The sequence below is a fragment of the Larimichthys crocea genome, chromosome VIII (assembly GCF_000972845.2).
Source record: "Larimichthys crocea isolate SSNF chromosome VIII, L_crocea_2.0, whole genome shotgun sequence".
NCBI classification, from domain to species: domain Eukaryota; kingdom Metazoa; phylum Chordata; class Actinopteri; family Sciaenidae; genus Larimichthys; species Larimichthys crocea.
Genome location: NC_040018.1, coordinates 32813792 through 32832290, shown reverse-complemented (window position 1 = coordinate 32832290; position 18499 = coordinate 32813792). Strand labels below are relative to the sequence as shown.

General features: G+C 43.3%; 1 protein-coding gene across 5 annotated transcripts in view; it reads right to left on the bottom strand.

Annotated features, from left to right (window-relative positions):
• Positions 1 to 17920, bottom strand: part of si:ch211-220f16.2 (golgin subfamily B member 1) — a 33248-nt gene extending 15328 nt beyond the window's left edge. Inside the window, exons 1-21 of one of the 5 annotated variants that reach the window (XM_027281186.1) lie at positions 17876 to 17920; positions 14730 to 14788; positions 13829 to 13990; positions 12979 to 13116; positions 12515 to 12625; positions 12020 to 12175; positions 11772 to 11945; positions 11536 to 11658; positions 11337 to 11450; positions 10950 to 11256; positions 10752 to 10867; positions 10433 to 10550; positions 10219 to 10310; positions 9981 to 10132; positions 4401 to 4551; positions 3847 to 3970; positions 1455 to 1588; positions 1229 to 1276; positions 783 to 892; positions 323 to 491; positions 130 to 234 (exon numbers count right to left, since the gene is read on the bottom strand). In XM_027281186.1, coding sequence (XP_027136987.1) covers positions 130 to 234; positions 323 to 491; positions 783 to 892; positions 1229 to 1276; positions 1455 to 1588; positions 3847 to 3970; positions 4401 to 4551; positions 9981 to 10132; positions 10219 to 10310; positions 10433 to 10550; positions 10752 to 10867; positions 10950 to 11256; positions 11337 to 11450; positions 11536 to 11658; positions 11772 to 11945; positions 12020 to 12175; positions 12515 to 12625; positions 12979 to 13116; positions 13829 to 13990; positions 14730 to 14774 — 2649 coding nt within the window. In that variant the 5' untranslated portion in view covers positions 14775 to 14788; positions 17876 to 17920. Of the gene's footprint in view, positions 1 to 129; positions 235 to 322; positions 492 to 782; positions 893 to 1228; positions 1277 to 1454; positions 1589 to 3846; positions 3971 to 4400; positions 4553 to 9980; positions 10133 to 10218; positions 10311 to 10432; positions 10551 to 10751; positions 10868 to 10949; positions 11257 to 11336; positions 11451 to 11535; positions 11659 to 11771; positions 11946 to 12019; positions 12176 to 12514; positions 12626 to 12978; positions 13117 to 13828; positions 13991 to 14729; positions 14789 to 16099; positions 16348 to 17875 lie in introns of those variants that run through there. The other 4 variants (XM_019258869.2, XM_027281185.1, XM_019258870.2 and 1 more) reach the window with 4 other exon arrangements.
• Positions 17921 to 18499: the final 579 nt, after the last annotated feature.

The following is an 18499-nucleotide window of genomic DNA, read 5'->3' as shown; positions in this document are numbered from 1 at the left end:
TCATGTCAAGGAGAATTTACTGATTTACTGTACACAGTGCAATGAATGGATAGAAGACAATAAATAGAGGACACTAAGTGAAACAGTTCTGAAATTCTTGAGACTGAAGATATATTCATAAAATCACACCTTCTCCTTCAGCGAGCTCAGCTTCTGTGCGAGATCGACAACTTCTGTCTTCAGCTCGGTGCACTGCTTCTCTGAGCTACTGCATATCTTGGAAACGTTCTCAAGCTGCAGAAGAAAAAACAATAAAGTGAACTATTGTTGAAAATCTATATCTAACTGGACAGAAACAACAAAAAGGAGTTTAAACTCTCACAGTGTGCTCGGTCTGAAGCAGCTTGTCGGACACGTCTTTGCATTGAGTTTCTTTTTCACTCAAAGATTCTCGGAGGCTGTTGATGAGCTCGAGTTTCTCAGACGTCTTGGCCAACGTATTCTCCTTCTCGATGAGTGAGCTCTCCAGACACTCCTGTGTGTTACTCAGCCTAAAAAACACAACCAGAACAGATACAATTAACTCTAAATGAATGATTTGCAGTCATGAGAACATTCAAAACAAAAAAACTGCATGAGATGTTGATAAATTTCCTTTTTTTTAAAGCTTGATCTATGCATGTTACCATGAAATTCTGGCTCAATTAGTGAATTAGCTTGTTGATACGATGAAGAGTGGATCAGAAGCAAAAACTGAATGACTGAAACTGATCAGATGTCTGTCACTGTGTTGATATATTTCAAAGTAATTGTCTGATTTCTGCTGTGTATGAGCAGCTTACCCTTTGAGCTGTTCGTTGAGGCTGGTAACGAGCAGCTGATGCTTCTCTGCATCTCTACTCTGTTGACTTCGGACACTGGCGAGTTGGCTCTGGAGTTTCTCCGACTCGTTCTGTAGTGGCAGAAAAAACAAAAAGATCAATATGCAAAGATTAAATTCTTAAAAGCATCGGGTAAAGAAACTCTCACTGCACACAGACGTCGACGACAGCAGACGCGCCGGAGAACAGGCTTATAAAAGTCAAAGTAATTTAAATCGTTGATATTATCGGATAATAATGAACTCTGACATTCATCATTTAAACCGTGAAGTGTGACTTACGACACCCAGTGAGTCTGCGACAACAAAACATTATATGAAACCAAGATTAAACAAACACACCACACCATTAGCCGTCACCGCCAGAGGTGCTCTCTAGCGCACACGTACATGAGAGACCCAACACACCTGAGAGACCCAAAATGGCTGTTCATCTTCATTTACATCAAACGTCACCTGTGTTAGAAGGGTTTGTTACAAAATCCCAGTCCACGGGAGGGAAAACATGCAATTCACTCATCAGTATGTCAGTAATGACTACAAGTTAAACAACTTGAGTGTAAGTCAATATTTAACAAGACAAAGACTGGTCTGACTTAACCCTGGGGCTATCAGATAGTGTGTGATGTTTTACCTGTAACGTCTCGATGCGAGCCTGCAGCTGCAGTCGATCCTCCAGATCTTGACAGCGCTCCTCCAGGCTCAGGATCTGCTCCTGCAGCTGGTTCCTTTCCAGCTCCAGCTCCTCCACAACAGACCGCAAACCATCTGGAAACATCGGGGAAGAGTTCAGGATGTAACACGAACAAAAAGAAGCCAGTCACATATAAAGGCCTTTGGGGGAAGGTGGAAATAACTCTATAAATCCAACATAATAACATTTCTACTAAACTAACGTCATCAGGAGAGCCACAGTTTCGTGTAATACACACCACTCTGCTGCTCTAACTTTCTTTCTCTGATATTAAGTTACCATTTATGAGACACTTCCTGCGCAGATGTTTCAGATTAAAAGCCTTTCTGTGGCGCAAAGGGAATAACTAGTTCATAATTTACTTGCATTGTAGGGCTGTCATGTTTTATTCAAAAGTTGAACAAATAACTTTAGCTTCTTTCTTTTTTTCTCTCTTTTTTAAAAAAGTCAAATCAAAATTCTTTCAGAGATCGATGTGTTTGTTCGCATACGTACACCACATAAATCCGTCCTCAAATTTACAATTTAAAACAGACAAATCTGAACTATTTAGGGAAAGCTGACTGGGACTGGCTGCGTAGGGAGAACTGCACAAAGATTTCCATGAATAGGCTTCCTGTGGCAAAATTTTCATATCATGACGGCACATTCTTCAGCCAAAGCCAAAGAGGAGCAATGAATCACACGCACCGTGTTCAGGATGTTTTGCAAAGGTCTGAGGTTACGCTCTTTATTGTTACGCATTGTTTAACCTGTGGTGACTTTGTCTTAATGCTAAAGTCACACGAAACGCACAGCGTCAATGTGCCATCCTGTGTGCCTCGTCTTGTGTGTACAAACAGGCTGGGCCGTGTCCTCCAGTCAGTCTGACCCTGATCTGATCAGGCCATTGTTTTTTTCTTTGTTTAACACAATTGATGGGAACTGAAGCCAGTCAAGCTAAGTCGATAATCAGGACACTAAGTCATCGGGGACATAATGTGAGAAAGCTTTTTGAAATCAGCACCACTACTACGACGACGACGACGACTTGTGTGGAGGCTGAACGACTTCAACCCTTTAAAATCTGTGTAAAGTCAGAATAAATGTGTGTTCTGAGTTTACCAGCCAAAAGAAGAAAGTGTTATTAACCACACAACCAAATTTGAATGATTAAAAATAACAACAAGTTAATGAAATCAGGGGTCGAATCCTCAGCACCAGGACTGTGGGGGCGTGTCCGGGGGTGGCCTCAACGTGTCACCGAGCCACCCTTTAAGGACCACCCACAAAATCCTGGACTGAAAACTGGTGAAAAACAGTTTGAACCTCCAAGTCTTTTCACGTGTTTTCAGCAACTACTTTACAATATATTTATTGTGTTTTGAAAGAAGTCTCAGAATTGCCTTTACACGGACTTTAACACAGTTTATAATTAAACTATGCAGGCTGCTTTACCTCAAACTAACTGCGTGTTACTTCTCATCAATTAAGACGTGACTTCTAAAAAAACATGACAGCCCTACTGTTTTGGTACAGGTGGAAAGAAGTAGGTAAAAGTCTTTAGGAAAAGTGAATCAGTGGGAAGCCACAATGACAAGATGTGCATCTCTTCTGAGCACGCACCAACTAATTAAAAAGCAGATTAACTGGCAGACTAATTCATTAACAGACAGGGAGTGAAATACAGTTCCAGAGCTCAAAGTTTGGCTGCAAACAACCACAAAATACATCAGCCAGTTTTCCATGTCAAACGCAACTTCCCCAATTATAATTTCTATTTTCAGTTTTTAGATAATTGCTGATGTGTTTTCTGGTGTCATGACATGCAGCAGCATAAAAAGACAGTATGAGAGGAAATTAAGAAAAAAGGAGCCGAACATGCAAACGATGAAAAAACAAAACTTACCACGGATGGAGTCTGGTCACCTACATTTATATCACCTCACGAGAGTTCAGTGCATTCAGTGGATTAATCCCAACAAACACTAGCCAGCTCAACCAGCATGCACGTGTCCAAAGAAAAAAAACTGATGAACATGGAAACCGATGAGTGAGTTCAACTCGTGGGATTATGTCCAATGTCCCAGAGTTATTTTGAATATACGTGAGATGAGCTTCAATTCAGCAGAAATGAAGGCGGCTGAACCAAGTTAATCCCTCCAGTGTTTTAAACACAATAACTCACAAATATCAGCAAGACAAAACCAACCAACAGCCACAGTCCAACACATCAATTTGGAATGTTATGGTGAAAACAACAAAATATCAACCCAAAGGCAACTGAAGTCTCCCAAAGGAATGTGCAGATGACTGGTGCATGCCGGTGTAAACTGTCTAGCGGGTCTCACACCTGTGTCAGGAGTACTGTACTCGGGCCACCAACCTCCCATGTTCTCTCCCTCCATCGGGGTTGTGCTCTCGGAGGGGCTCCGCGGGTCCTGGAAAGAGGCCTGCCCGTCAAACTCAAAGTCATCCTGCAAGCCGGATAAACTTGTTTTAAGCAGGTGACAGATTATAAAGCATCGATTCTTTAAAGATAACCAGCTCCTGATCCAGCTCCGTACTTCATGCACAGACATGAGGAAACATTTCCCAAAACACTGAACTGTTCTTTTAATAAGAGTATTAGTCTGCAGTAAGGTTATTATAGTCAACAAAGCTAAATGACATTTGAGTTATCTGCAATAAAAACTTTTGTACTTACAAAACTAAACAAATGAAACCAAAACAAGTGTAAATATGTGTTGTTTTAATTTAATCTGATTATTCCATGCAGCAAAGGGCAACCGTATTTCAGATGTGGAGAAGATGCTGCTCAGCTCAAACATCACAAATCATTTAACAGAAAGCATGCTGACATTACCATGGCACCACCACCACGGTAATGTCAGCCCGTCCACCTACCTGCAGGCTTCGCTGGGCTGGAGCTGCCAGCTTCTTGGCCCTGTGTTGGCCGAGCCCCCGAGTTTGAGCCAGCTCCTCCTCCAACTCCTGCTGCCGAGTGGCCATAGCTGGATCGGAGCAGCCAGGAAAGAACCAGTCATCCTCAATCAGTTTTGTGCCACAGGGAAATGGGGAAGGTCGGTTGGATTGGGGGGGTGTATTTATGGATGGGAGGTGGGTATACGATAGGTAGGACAGAATGATTGCAGAGTGAAAGAAGACACTTTTCGAAGACAGGATGACAGAGAGTGTTGGTGTTTTCGATGGCGAGGGAGATGAGGCACTTTAACACCACAAATGAACTTTGTAACATAGAAAACAGTTTCATCCAGAAATGAACAGAGACAGACTGAGAGAATAAAGGACGAGGAAAGAGAAACTCCAGATCTGTACTGTGCTCTCTGCTATTTACATAAAGTATGTGGACCTGAGGAACACTTCAAAAGCAACATTCTGATCAGAGCCATGCACGCCTGATTTGCATAGCAAAGGAAAACAGCATTCAAACATGTGGGAGACGGAGAGTAAAAGTGGCTGTGGGAGGAAGAAGAGGAGCCGTTTGTCATGAGTCACACTGTTTCTTCAACAGGGAGACCAGACAGTTATTTGGAGTAACACAGGGCCGAGGGGGCGCTCTCATTTAGGCAGCATAGGATGCAAGCAGGACAGCGCCAAATTAATAAGGCTGAACAAAACATGTTCCCATCTGTTTTGTGACAACAGGCTGATTTTGATGTGTATGGGAGGGAAAGGGTGGAGCTCAAAGCAAAGGGTGGGGCAGGAAAAGGAAAGGAGCTGAGTGGGTGAGGCGGTGGTCAGTGTGGGTGAAGTTTATAAGCGGGGTTAAGCAGAGATGGGCTCCAGATTATTACTGAAAAATACTATATATGAATGTAATTTAGAGCATGCATCAGGAGGGGGACGTCATCCTCATGAATCATGTGGAATAACGTGTGAAGCAGAACAGAGCCTGTCTGCCTCGTGCCAAACTTTTCACCGATACTGACCACAGCAGCAGGGATTATACATGGAGGACGTAGGAAGAGGAGAGACATGATTATTATTCATGAAGCCAAAACAGTTAGTCTGCTAGAATGTGTCACATAATCCTGGTGGTTTCTTCTGTTGAAGCAGCAGAGGTGTCTGACAGCTGATGCTTTTAGAGAGAAAACTCTGTTCATACGAGGGATGTGAACTGAGAACGCTTTTAAACTGTCTCTGATCTACCGAGCTAATCAATTCCTTTAATTGAAGCAGGGGTGTTTTTTTTTCTGACAGTCGCCTGCTGATAACACAATAACATCAAACTGCGTCTGCGCAGAGGACGGTGCGGTCCAAAGCACAGGAAGCACAAGTGCCACTGATTTCCAACCGAGCAGCACTTTCGTTACTGACGATAAACATCCTGTTAATAAGTAATAAATAATAATAACATTAGCACTATGCATGCAGGTTTAAGACCACTGCAGACCAAATCAAAAAACTTGATAATGACATTTGTATCGATAAAACCTTTGGTCTGATTAGCCACCACATTGTAATACTGAATGAATAAGAGGGTGGCCAATCCGGCAAACGATCGATCAAACTGCTCCACAGTCAACCTGAAATGTAACTGAAACCGGAGTTCGTGGACCAAAGTTGCGGTTGTGTCCTCGTGACTTCAACTTCTGTGTCTGGGTTGCAAAATATCGACACAAAGAAGCTTAAAACCGAAGGTAAATTCAGACAGAAGTGATTGAGCGACACTGAGGATGAATGAAGATGGGGGAGCTCGAATCACAGAAATGAAGAGCTGGTTTATTTTGTTTTACAGAGGTTACAATCCTGTGCTAATCATTGCGATACGTCCTCAGAATAAGTGAAAAGGTATTAGTATCAATAAAATCTTATCAGTTCACATCCCTGGTTCACCTGGAGGCGATTTATTGGTCAGAATGATTAATAATTGAGATGTCAGCACCTCTGTTGTCCTTTAAAGTTATGGCTTTATAAATAATTGAACTGACACTGTATCAAAGAGTTCTTGCCACCTGTTGCAGCAGCAGAAATCAACAGCTCAGCAGGTATTAATGTTTTTAGATATTGATTATTGCAACTCCAACCTAGATACCGTTTGACTCAATGAAACAGCATGCACGCTACTGTCTACAAAGCCACATGAGAGCAACTTTGTGTATCACAAAGAAACAGTTCCCACCTCAGCAATAAACTCATAATTACATCAACAACATAAGCCAGTTAGTGGTTATGCTTCCCAAAGTCACCATGATTAAATCACCACAAACGGCCCTGTTAGTTGGATTGAATAGAAAAGACAAAAAACCTGAACTGTTTCTACTAACGAGCTCTGAGTGAGGACGTAATGTTTGCAGACAGGTTTGTGGTCGAGACGCACGGCTTGATAAAACTCTGGCGACAAATTAACTGCAGCAGCCTTTCAGGAAAAGTGTTAATTACCGCGATGGCTCTGAGTTGAGTTGTGAGGCACTGGAGTCTCATTATTCAAACGGGGTTCATTAATGTCTACTCCACTTCATTGATCCAGTAATTTAACAGTCGGTGGCACACACAGCTCATCAAAATCAACAGACATAATTAATGTAAAAGGGACCATTAGCCTTTTTTGTTTTGAGCATGACTTTGGTTTTATTTCACTTAAATTAATGAAGAATGTATTTTGTGCTTTTATTTCTAGAGGGACGACTGCAGTTTGTTTGGGTAATCAGTCAAAGTTAGTTTCACACCAGTCAGCTCTCACGAAATATCCTGATCCTAAAGGAAGCCACAGCCACTGCGACTGAAACAATTCTTATGTAATGAATAAATTACTTTTAGACCTCAGGGCAGCTTTTCACTCACACTATTTTAATAAACTTGCTGTGCACTTAATTGGTTTCCCTCTTACCTCTTAGAAAGAAGCTCATCCTCTACAGCTCACATTACCTGTGGTGTACCTCAAGGCTCAATTTTAGGTCCAATTTTATTTTCTGTTTACATGTTCCAACTTCATTGTTACGCAGACGACACACAGCTATACCTCCCTGTGAGATCTGGTGACTGTTTTAGTGCCGCCAGCTGTTGGATGACACAAAACTTCCTGCAACTCAAAACCTGAAATCAACTTGTTCAGTCGACCAAACAACTCCATCTCCATTCAAACTGGCCTTGGTCCCTTTTCTGCTTGTGTGATGCTCACTGCCTGAAATTTAACTCACATGATGTCGTCTGTTTATGACAAAGTGGTATGTGTACTGGTTGTATGTGCATGTTTTCTACGTATTTTTCATTTATTACTATTTTCAGATATAATTTTATTGTTTTTTTTATTTCATTACTTTTTTTATGTATAATTTATTCTTAATCTTTATATAAATTGCTTTATACGGTCATGTTTTTTAATCCATGTGCTTAAATCTTATTTTTTTATCTTTGTTCTTCTTTGTTGCTATTTTATGTTTGTCTGCCAAAGCTCTTCTTAAACTCTGTTTTTAAGAGTTAATATTATTATCATCATTACTTATCCTCCACCTTTTGCATTCTGCATTAATGGTATCGAACATGTGGAGCATCTGACGCCACATGAGGCTCATAAACACACATTAGAGTTAGTGCAATTCGAGCCACCCCAAAACAAAAATGCTGTCCGATTATATTTGATACCAGGGAGTTATTATTGATTATTCCAGAATATTTTAGTGTGGCCACGCCAGAAATCAAAAGATGGAAGGAAGAAACCGGAGGACAGAAGAACAGAAAGGGGTGAAGGAAAGGAAAAGAGGAAACAACAACACAGGAGAAAGAAAACGGCAGACTCTAAAGTGAAGCCCCGTCACTGCACTGCCTGAAGCTCGGCCCAGCAGCAGAGCTGAAATTCAAAAGGCGAGCCGCAGGCAGTGCAGTGAGCGAGAGCTGCACGGGAGGTTTGGAGGAGCCTGCATGCACAAAACTGATGGGAAACTGTTCAGTGTGGCTGCTCCCATCCCTGGAGCAGGAGCTGGAGGGGGAGAGTGTTGGGGGGGCGGAGGGAGGGTGGAGGTCCACGAGATGGGAGGCAGCACAGGGTAAAAACCAAATGCTCCTCATTAACAATGAAGAGGAAACACAAAAAAATAAGAAAAAGAAAGTAATGTTCAGTCAGACAACAGAGGACACGGGGTCGACAGGAAAACACACTCTGAATATCTGCACTGCCAAACATGGAGGTGACATAGGTTCATTCAATTTAACTACACTGTACTGATTACTGTCCACTGCATTGATATCAGTTAGTGTAGACTACATCTTAGAAACATCCCACAGTCTAACGCAGTATAATGAGACTACAGCCTGCAAAGTTACTTTTAGACTCCGATATCTTCACCTGAAGGCTCAACAGCCTCTATCCTTTGACTCAGATGAGGAAGAACTCCCCGACAAAAGAAATTCCTTATAAAAAAAAACAAAAACAATGGAAGAAACCTCAGGAGGAGCAACAGAGGACGGACAGACAGGAAACAGATGTGTTCATGTGACTAATGTAAAAATACATAATGCAGGATGAAGTCAAACAAACACTCCTCCCCCTCTAAAGCAACAAAACTGAACATTTAAACCTTCATGAGGGAAGTTTATTACACGCTGTCGTGTTAGACAAACTGGTTACTGAGGGTTTTTCTTGCCACTTCTCTCTGCAGTTAAATTAAATTAAATTTAAATTAATGCTGCTTGCGATTTGGACGCTTTGCTCTGTTCACTGGAATCAGCATGTCTTGATAATTATCGTAAACCACGCCATCATGTTGAAGCTTTCTTAGTTTGTAGTAAGTCACATTTCTTTGAAACTTTGATTTGTTGATGCTGCTACACTGACAGGAGTCACCAAATATTCTCCGTCACTGCCGACGACATTAAAACCTGAAGGCTGTAAACACTGAGGGCCATCTACCATAACATCTATCCACACAAACACACGTGTAGAGCATCTAGTCCAGTTTGCATGATGAGCTGTTGTGATCTCACATGCATCAGCTTGTTGTCTCGCTGCTTGTCGCCCTCGCTTCGTGGCTGTGTAGGTGAGTATCTGAAGTTTCTTTAGAAAGCCTGATAATTGTTAAGTAAACGAGGTGAGAAAAGAGGCATCGATGAGGAGGAGGATGAAGGACAAGAAAGTAACAGTGATGACGATCAGGCAGCAGCAGCTGATGTTACGGGCTTCATGAAGCGTGACCAGGCAGTGTCTGTTCGTCCAGAAGTTCTGTGTATTAAATGTTTTTCTATTAAATCACCTGTATGTTTCACTAGTACTGGTTTAATTTCAGACATTCAGGCCTCAGGATAGAAGAATCTGCATCATTTAAAGAAACGTTTTCACTCACACGTGGATTACTTTCTGTATTTTCACTAAGCGGCGGTGTGTGAGACGCCTAAGCAGATCAGATTAGATGAGGCAGGAATGTGCTCCACATGACCGTGATGGTTACTCCGGTTTATCCTGTCATGATAAACAACCTTCACTCAGACTGTGAAGAGAGTTTGAGTCACCCTCCAGCAGCCCTCTTACCCTCTCTTTCCTCCTCCATGTGGCTGATGCGGAGCGCCATGGCAGCCTTCTCCTCTTTGACCCGGTCCCTGGTGCTGACCGCCTCGGCTACCATCTCCTGCCACTCCAGGACCTGGCTCTGAGTGTCGTCAGCACTGCCCGACTCGCTCGCCTGTGACCAGAAGGACCAACGGTGAGCTGCTTTCATCGAGTGGACGACAAAAGCTAAAAACATTTAGAGAAAAACCTGGACCCGACCTGCGAGGCTGCCCTCTTTGTGAACTGCTCCAGGTCTGCTTGTAGCGTCCTCTGCTGCTCCTCATAGACCACCAGCTTAGCCTCCAGCATTCCTAGCAGAGAGCATCAAACACACAGCGTTCATTCTGGCATCAGAGATGTTAATGACACCACAGAGTTGACTCCACTACGAAGAAAACAAGCTGTGCTCGTGTTTCTGCTTTGATTCTGATACCGTTCTTTGCTTTGAGCTCCTCGTACTGCTCCACTTTCCAGAGGTTTTCCTCTCTCTCTTCTTCCAGTGCCGTGATCTGACTCCGCAGGGCCGTCAGCTCCGGCGGGGCGCCTCCAGCCTAAAGAGGGGCACCGCAAACGTAACGTAAACCTCCTTAAAGAGTCTTTTTTTACCTCACAGCCTCGCTCAGAAGAGAAGAATACTTTTTCCTGTATTTCCTCTGGATAACAAGTTGACAAAATGTCGTTTTGATGCTACATTAACATCTGTTTTCCGTCTGTCTGCTGAATTTAAATTAAATCACATTCTGTCATCCCACCTGGCTCTTCTTCAACTCATCCTCCAGCTGTCTGATCCGATTTTTAGACCACGCTTTCATTTTCAGGAACTTGGCCTCTGATTTGCTGGCTTCGTCTGTTTTTTGCTTCGCTTGAGCTGCAAAAAGACGAGAAATGATTTCAGGAGGACTCCCACAGACGCACAATAAATAGAGCTCATTATTTTAAGAACAACCAACCTTCCAGCTCGGCTATCCTTTGGACGGAGGCTGAGTCCTCGTGCATGTTTCCACCTCCTGAGGAGGCCTCCTGACCGGCAGGTGGTGCTGGTGCCGATGCCCTCCTCAGCTCCTCCAGCTGCCCCAGCAGATCCTGCTGTGTTTGGGCCATCTGTGCCTGATGCTGCTCCGTCATTCGCTGCGCCTCCGCCCGCTGCTTTTCCATCAGGTCGCGAAGCTGCGCTCGCATCACGTGCTTCTCTGCCTCCATCTTGGACTCGAGGCTCTCTCGTTCCACTTGTAGCCGACGTAGTCGCTCTGTGAGCTCCTGCGTGGAGACAAGACGACCAGAACGTGAGAAAAATGTCAGGAAAAAGTCAAAGTAGGAAAGGATTGTTCGTTCCTGACCTTTATCTGCTGGTCCCTGCCGTCCACCTCTCCCTGCAGAACATCGATGACCTGAGTCTTACCCAGCAGCACCTCCTCCTTCTCATGAAGCTTCTGTTTCAGAGCCTTCAGAAGCTGAGGCAACAAAAGAGATGTGTTCATATCCATGGTGCACCACCTGAACATCAGTACAGTCATGCGTGTTGCGTGTTGTCTCTACCTGTTCCAAGTCTGCACTGGCATCAGACTTGGCTGCCAGCTTGAAGAGCTCCTGTTCGTGCATCTGGTTGATCTCCATCAGCTGGTTGTCTTTCTGAATGATGATGTCTTTGAACGTCTGGATCTAAAAAACAAACACAGGACGCGGCATCAGACACGCGACAGCGACGCTCGTATCAGATTCTACAACAGAAGCTGCGTCCGCGCACACACAGATATGAAAGAGGAACAGCGTACGTTCTGTTTGTACATGCTCTCCTTCTGGCTGTACTGCTCCTTCTCTGTGGCCAGCAGCTCTTTGAAGCTCTCCGCCTGCTCCTGCAGGAGACTGTAACGCTCCTCGGACTCTCCCACCTTCCTGGTCAGACTCTGCACCAGCAGCTGCAGCTCCTGCATCGCTCCAACGTCCTCCTGAGAAGGAGGTGCAGTTAAATATCAATGAGTGGATACATAATAAACTACAGAGAGAGCAGGGGATGCTTTACCTTCTGCAGCGGGGCAGGAGTGACGGGCTGATCTCCAGCCAGTGCGGTCTGCAGGTGGACGATGTACGCCTCTTTTTCTGACAGCTTCTTGTCTCTCTCTGCCAGCATCGCGTCCATTTCCTCGCCTCGCTGCCGCTGTGACTCGACCTCCTTCCTCTGGAAGAAAGAAGAGTCAGACTGTAAATGTAAACCCGTCCACCTCAGCAGATTACAAACCATGCAGCATCTGAACACGGCACTTCGCGTAAGACAGAAAAAAAATGATATGAACAAACAGTCCAAGTCTAAATGCTGATTTAAAAGAACTGAGAGCAGCATGAACACTGACTGTTGATCTTCAGCTCTGTGGACAGTGAACTCAGATGATCTGAGAAGGTCTGGATGCGTCACAACATCCTGATACATCAACCATAACAAGTCACACCGACGATGGACGGCAAGCTGGAAAGTCTGCAGCCCGTCTCAGGTGACGTCACATTCTTGAAGGTTCTTTACCTTGTTTTCCAGTTCCTCCACTCTCTGTGCGAGCTGGTGTTCGAGTTCTTCAACCTTCTTCTTCAGCAGCACGATCTTCCCCCGGCTGGCCTGTTCTCCTTCCGACGAGCCCTGCAGGGAAACAAAGACACAAAAATCATCAGTCAGCTCTGGAATCACTGACACACGAGACACGGCTCGAACAGGGCGCTCGCGTTGCTGCGTGTCTGCTGGCAGATATTTTTTAAAATATATAAGATAACACCTTCATAACGCTCAGTGTGTGTGTGTGTGTGTGTGTGTGTGAGTCACAGTGACTCTGCACTGGAGCCTGTGCGCCCTCCAGTGGTAGAAAACACTCACTGCACAATCTGATTTATAATGTGGATTAAAATAAAGTTTAAAGGATTAAAGTATTAACTGTATTATGACTTATTCACATGTTGTCATACGTGTGTGTGTGTGTGTGTGTGTGTGTGTGTGACCTTCTTGCTGTGTGTCGGCGTGCCCTGGCCCCCCTGTTGTCTCCTCAGCTCCTCCAGCTGTGTGTTGAGCGAGGTCACCTTGGCTTTGTTCTGCAGACGCAGCTTGGACAGTTTGGCCTCACACGTCTCCTTCTCCACCTGAGAGACAGACAGGTACGTTTGTCACCTCACACATGTTACTGCAGACACAGTGCGTGTTATAAACATGCTACATGTTGGCTTCTAATGCAAACACCGAGCGTGTCACGGCTCAGCTCTAATCTCACATTCCTGTCTTTATTGTCGTAGTAGACTTTGACTCGGGAGTTTAATAGTTAACTGGATCCTGGATTCTTCCTGAATGAGTCTCAGTCAGTGACTAACAGACTATTTTAAAAGAACTCATGTGACCAGCTGGCTCAGTCAGAAAGCCCCGAGAGCTCCTTGTTATTGTGTGAGAGTGAAGTAAACAGACTAAAACCCACAAGAACCAGTTACTGTTTGTATTTTAATGCCAATATTTACGTCCTCTAACGTCTCCATAAGTCCCCATGTCCAAATGTCCAACTTCACAGCAGAAATAAACATGTTTACAGCCTGGTACAAAAAACAGTTTTGGTCTCTGTAGCTAATTTCCCCGTTCATGACAACTGTACTGAGGGTGAATTTATATACAACTCACCTGTTCACATTATATTAAGGCTTAAAGTTATGCAGGATTAAGAGCGGGGACGCTTTGACTGACAGGTGGGTGGCTTCATTCAGCTCCTCCTCTTCGGCAGCGATGGGTGACGTCACAGAAACTATGTCCATGTTTTAACCTGTCTAACACGACACTGACCTCTTCAGTCTGCAGAGAAGTCGTCCTCACCTTAAGTTCGTCGTCTTTGGAGCGGAGTGCTGCGTCCCTCTCCCGGATCATCTCCTTCAGCTGAGAGACGAGCTGCTCGGTTTGAGTGAGGCGCTCTGCCATCTCTTCTACAGCTACCTCTCCACCAACACCGGCGGCGGCAGCGCGGGGAGAGCCTGGAGCCTGAGGGGAGGAGAGACGACAAAGAAACTTTTAAATCACTTCCTGACCAGACAACAAAACGGCACACCTGGTGCTGGAATGAGGACACAGGTGTCTGTTTGCAGCAACACTTTAGAGAGTGTGTGTGTGAGACTGAGGAGTACCACAGGACCGACCTGAAACAGAGGAGTGATCGTATGAATGAGTTCTTCAAAGTGTGTTGTTGGACAGAAAGTGGATTTAGTGTAAGTCAGTCATGTGCAGCTGATCTAATGAGGCCAGACGGACGGAGAGGGCAGAGCAGTGGAAAGGAATTCACAAGAACAGGATGGAGGAGAAACGCTGCTCCTGCACCGCCTCAGATTATTAAATATGAATTATTTCAAAGTGTTTTTATTCACTGCTGAGACCTGACACAGAGGTGAGCATGTCGGCTGTAGGGTAAACAGGTTTGGGAGGATTTAAGCCGGAGCAGCGGTCGCCCCCCTCACAGGAAGCGTGAGCTCTGAATGTCGGAGGCAAAGCGCCGTGCTCAGCAGTCCATTTAATTCCAGTCGATCTGCTCTGCAAAGCCGCCGCCGGGTTTCCTCTCAGCCCGTTACACTGCGGGTCAAAGTGAGGCTGCACAAGATGAACGTGAAGTGACTCAGTCCAAGAAATGAACCGTGTGTGTGTGGAAACAGTGTATGAGCTGCTGATAATGAGAACGTAGATGTGTAACACGAGTCAGCAGACGCAGAAAGAAGCACGTGTTACTTACTACAGAGCCCGACTCTCCCTCCTCGCCGGAAAACCATTTCAGCATGGCTCAGATTAGACCTAAAACACACACACATAGTTAATAATTAATAATTCAGAATCTATAAAGAGCTCCTTTACACTGAGGATCCATCAGGACCAATCAGAACCAGAACCTCACGCTGCGTCTGCAGACAGACTCTCTTCCTCCACCCTAAACCCTGCACGTTATATTAATGTTAATATAACGTTATATTAACGTTATATTAACGTTAATATAACGTTATATTAATGTTATATTGTCTTTTGGACTTCCTCGTTACTTTAAAATCTTTGATTTTTTTTGTCTTCCTCACAAATCCAGTCTGTAACAAACCCGATTCTGAGTCTTCGGACTCGTTTCTGTCTTCAGGTCATGACTCTGGATGGTGAGAAGCAGAACTATCCGCGGGCCCTCGCTTGTTTCAGCCGCTCACAGAACACGAGCTGGACTCAAACCGAACCAACGAACAGAACATTTAACACTGTGAACGGACGAACAGCGAGGTCGTCCTAAACTGTGACTTCGCTGTCACGTGTCTGTCACGTTCGCAGCTCTGAGGAGCTCACACATCACAGACTGGACAGAACCGAACAGACCGGGGCAGGACACGGACTGACGGACCCTGTGTTTAAATGGACGAGCATGTCAGCCTTCATCGAGCTGCAGGCAGAGCGAGACTCTGAATTATTTACGCATCCTAGAACAGCAGAGACCTGAAGGAGAGAGACACGCTCAGACAGACAGACAGACAGACAGACAGACAGGTGTGGCTCTGTTCTGTTTGTTCTAGGAGACTGAGCCGGGCCGGGCCGGGACCCGAGGCCTGCTCTGCTCGGACTGATGAGCCAGCTTCATTCAGTCCGGCCTCATGTGACGCAGGACAGAATCAGGTCAGACCGGTTCTCACAGTCCTGCAACAAGAGGACGAAGATGACACCACACACACACTCTCACACACACTCTCACACACACACACACACACACACACTCACACACACACACACACACACTCACACACACACACACACACACACACTCACAGCTCATGTTATGTTAGTCACACATCATCATTATCTGAATATAATCTTTACTTCTCAGACTCCATGTTACACACAGCAGCCAGCTCGTTATCCTGAACGTTATCTACCTGTCCGAGCACGTCAGCTCACCTGAGCCCCGGAGGCTCCACACCTGACCCCGCAGCAGGCCCGTGTGAGCCCGGGCAGAGCGCCTGGATCTCGGTCAGTGCTCTAACCACAGCCCGGTCACAGCTAACTTTATCTTAGCTCTGCGTGCTAACGGTGAGCTAGCCTCCGTTAGCCGGTAAAATGCCGCTCTGACGTCATTACCGGATTCACAGCTTCATGCAGAGTCTCCCGGTAACGTCTCAGCGTCGACGCAGTCCCGCCGAGTCACATTTTCCGGTCCACTTTAACGACGACGGCGGAGAATCGGCGGAGAGACGCGGCGGTCACGTTTGTCAACAGACACCCGGGGAGGGAGCTGCGCATGCGCGGCTCGTGTCGCGTTTTGACAGGTCCGCTACGGTTTTAATTATTTTAATTATAGTCACGAAAATATGAATATTTAATTAATATTTAATGACTCCCGCGTTAATTATATCACCCGACCTGCGCGTGTTACAAGAAGGAAACATTCCGTGTTTTTACGCCATCAAAGAGGAAACAAACACCAAGATAAACATCCACGTCATTTCCGGTTTTCGTCTTTTGAAACCACACTTTGATAGTTAGTGTGGATGCCAGAGGGCGTCCACAATATTAACGTTTAATTTAGACAATATAATATTAATTAAACATTTAATTTAGACAATTTAATATTAACGTTTAATTTAGACAATATAATATTAATTAAACATTTAATTTAGACAATTTAATATTAACGTTTAATTTAGACAATATAATATTAATTAAACATTTAATTTAGACAATTTAATATTAACGTTTAATTTAGACAATATAATATTAATTAAACATTTAATTTAGACAATTTAATATTAACGTTTAATTTAGACAATATAATATTAATTAAACATTTAATTTAGACAATTTAATATTAACGTTTAATTTAGACAATATAATATTAATTAAACATTTAATTTAGACAATTTAATATTAACGTTTAATTTAGACAATATAATATTAATTAAACATTTAATTTAGACAATTTAATATTAACGTTTAATTTAGACAATATAATATTAATTAAACATTTAATTTAGACAATTTAATATTAACGTTTAATTTAGACAATATAATATTAATTAAACATTTAATTTAGACAATTTAATATTAACGTTTAATTTAGACAATATAATATTAATTAAACATTTAATTTAGACAATTTAATATTAACGTTTAATTTAGACAATATAATATTAATTAAACATTTAATTTAGACAATTTAATATTAACGTTTAATTTAGACAATATAATATTAATTAAACATTTAATTTAGACACCACACAACACACCACACACACACACTCACACACACAACTCACACCACACACAAACACAATCACAGCTCATGTTATGTTTGTCACACTCATCATTATCTGAATATAATCTTTACTTCTCAGACTCCCTGTTACACACAGCAGCCAGCTCGTTATCCTGAACGTATCTACCTGTCCGAGCACGTCAGCTCACCTGAGCCCGGAGGCTCCACACCTGACCCCGCAGCAGGCCCGTGTGAGCCCGGGCAGAGCGCCTGGATCTCGGTCAGTGCTCTAACCACAGCCCGGTCACAGCTAATTTATCTTAGCTCTGCGTGCTAACGGTGAGCTAGCCTCCGTTAGCCGGTTAAATGCCGCTCTGACGTCATTACCGGATTCCACAGCTTCATGCAGAGTCTCCCGGTAACGTTTCAGCGTCGACGCCGTCCCGCCGAGTCACATTTTCCGGTCCACTTTAACGACGACGGCGGAGAATCGGCGGAGAGGGAGACGCGGCGGTCACGTTGTCCAACCGACACCCGGGGAGGGAGCTGCGCATGCGCGGCTCGTGTCGCGTTTTGACAGGTCCGCTGTTTATTATTTAATTATAGTCACGAAATGAATATTTAATTATATTTAATGACTCCCGCGTTAATATTCAGCCGACCTGCGCGTGCTACAAGAAGGAAACTCCTCCGCGAGCTCATTCCGTGTTTTTACGCCATCAAAGGAAACAAACACCAAGATAAACATCACGTCATTTCCGGTTTTCGTCTTTTGGGCCACACTTTGATAGTTAGTGTGGATGCCAGAGGGCGTCCACACTATTAACCTTTAATTTAGACGTTTACTATTAATATTAACCTTTAGTTTAGACAATTTAATATTAACCTTAGTTTATGACAATTTAATATTAACGTTTAATTTAGACAATTTACTATTAACGTTTATTTAGACAATATATATTAATTATTAAACATTTAATTTAGACATATTTAATTAATGAAACATTTAATTTAGACAATTTAAATAACGTTTATTTGACAATTAATATTAATTAAACCTTTAATTTAGACAATTTATATAATAAACCTTTAGTTGTAGACAAGTTAATATTAATTAAACATTTAATTTTAAACAATATAACATATTAAACAAATAATACTAATAATAATAATAATGTTAATAAAAAATAATAACATAACAACACTATTAATACTATAATAATAATAATAAGAAGATGTTAATAATAAATTAAACAATAAACAATATTATTAATACTATAATCATA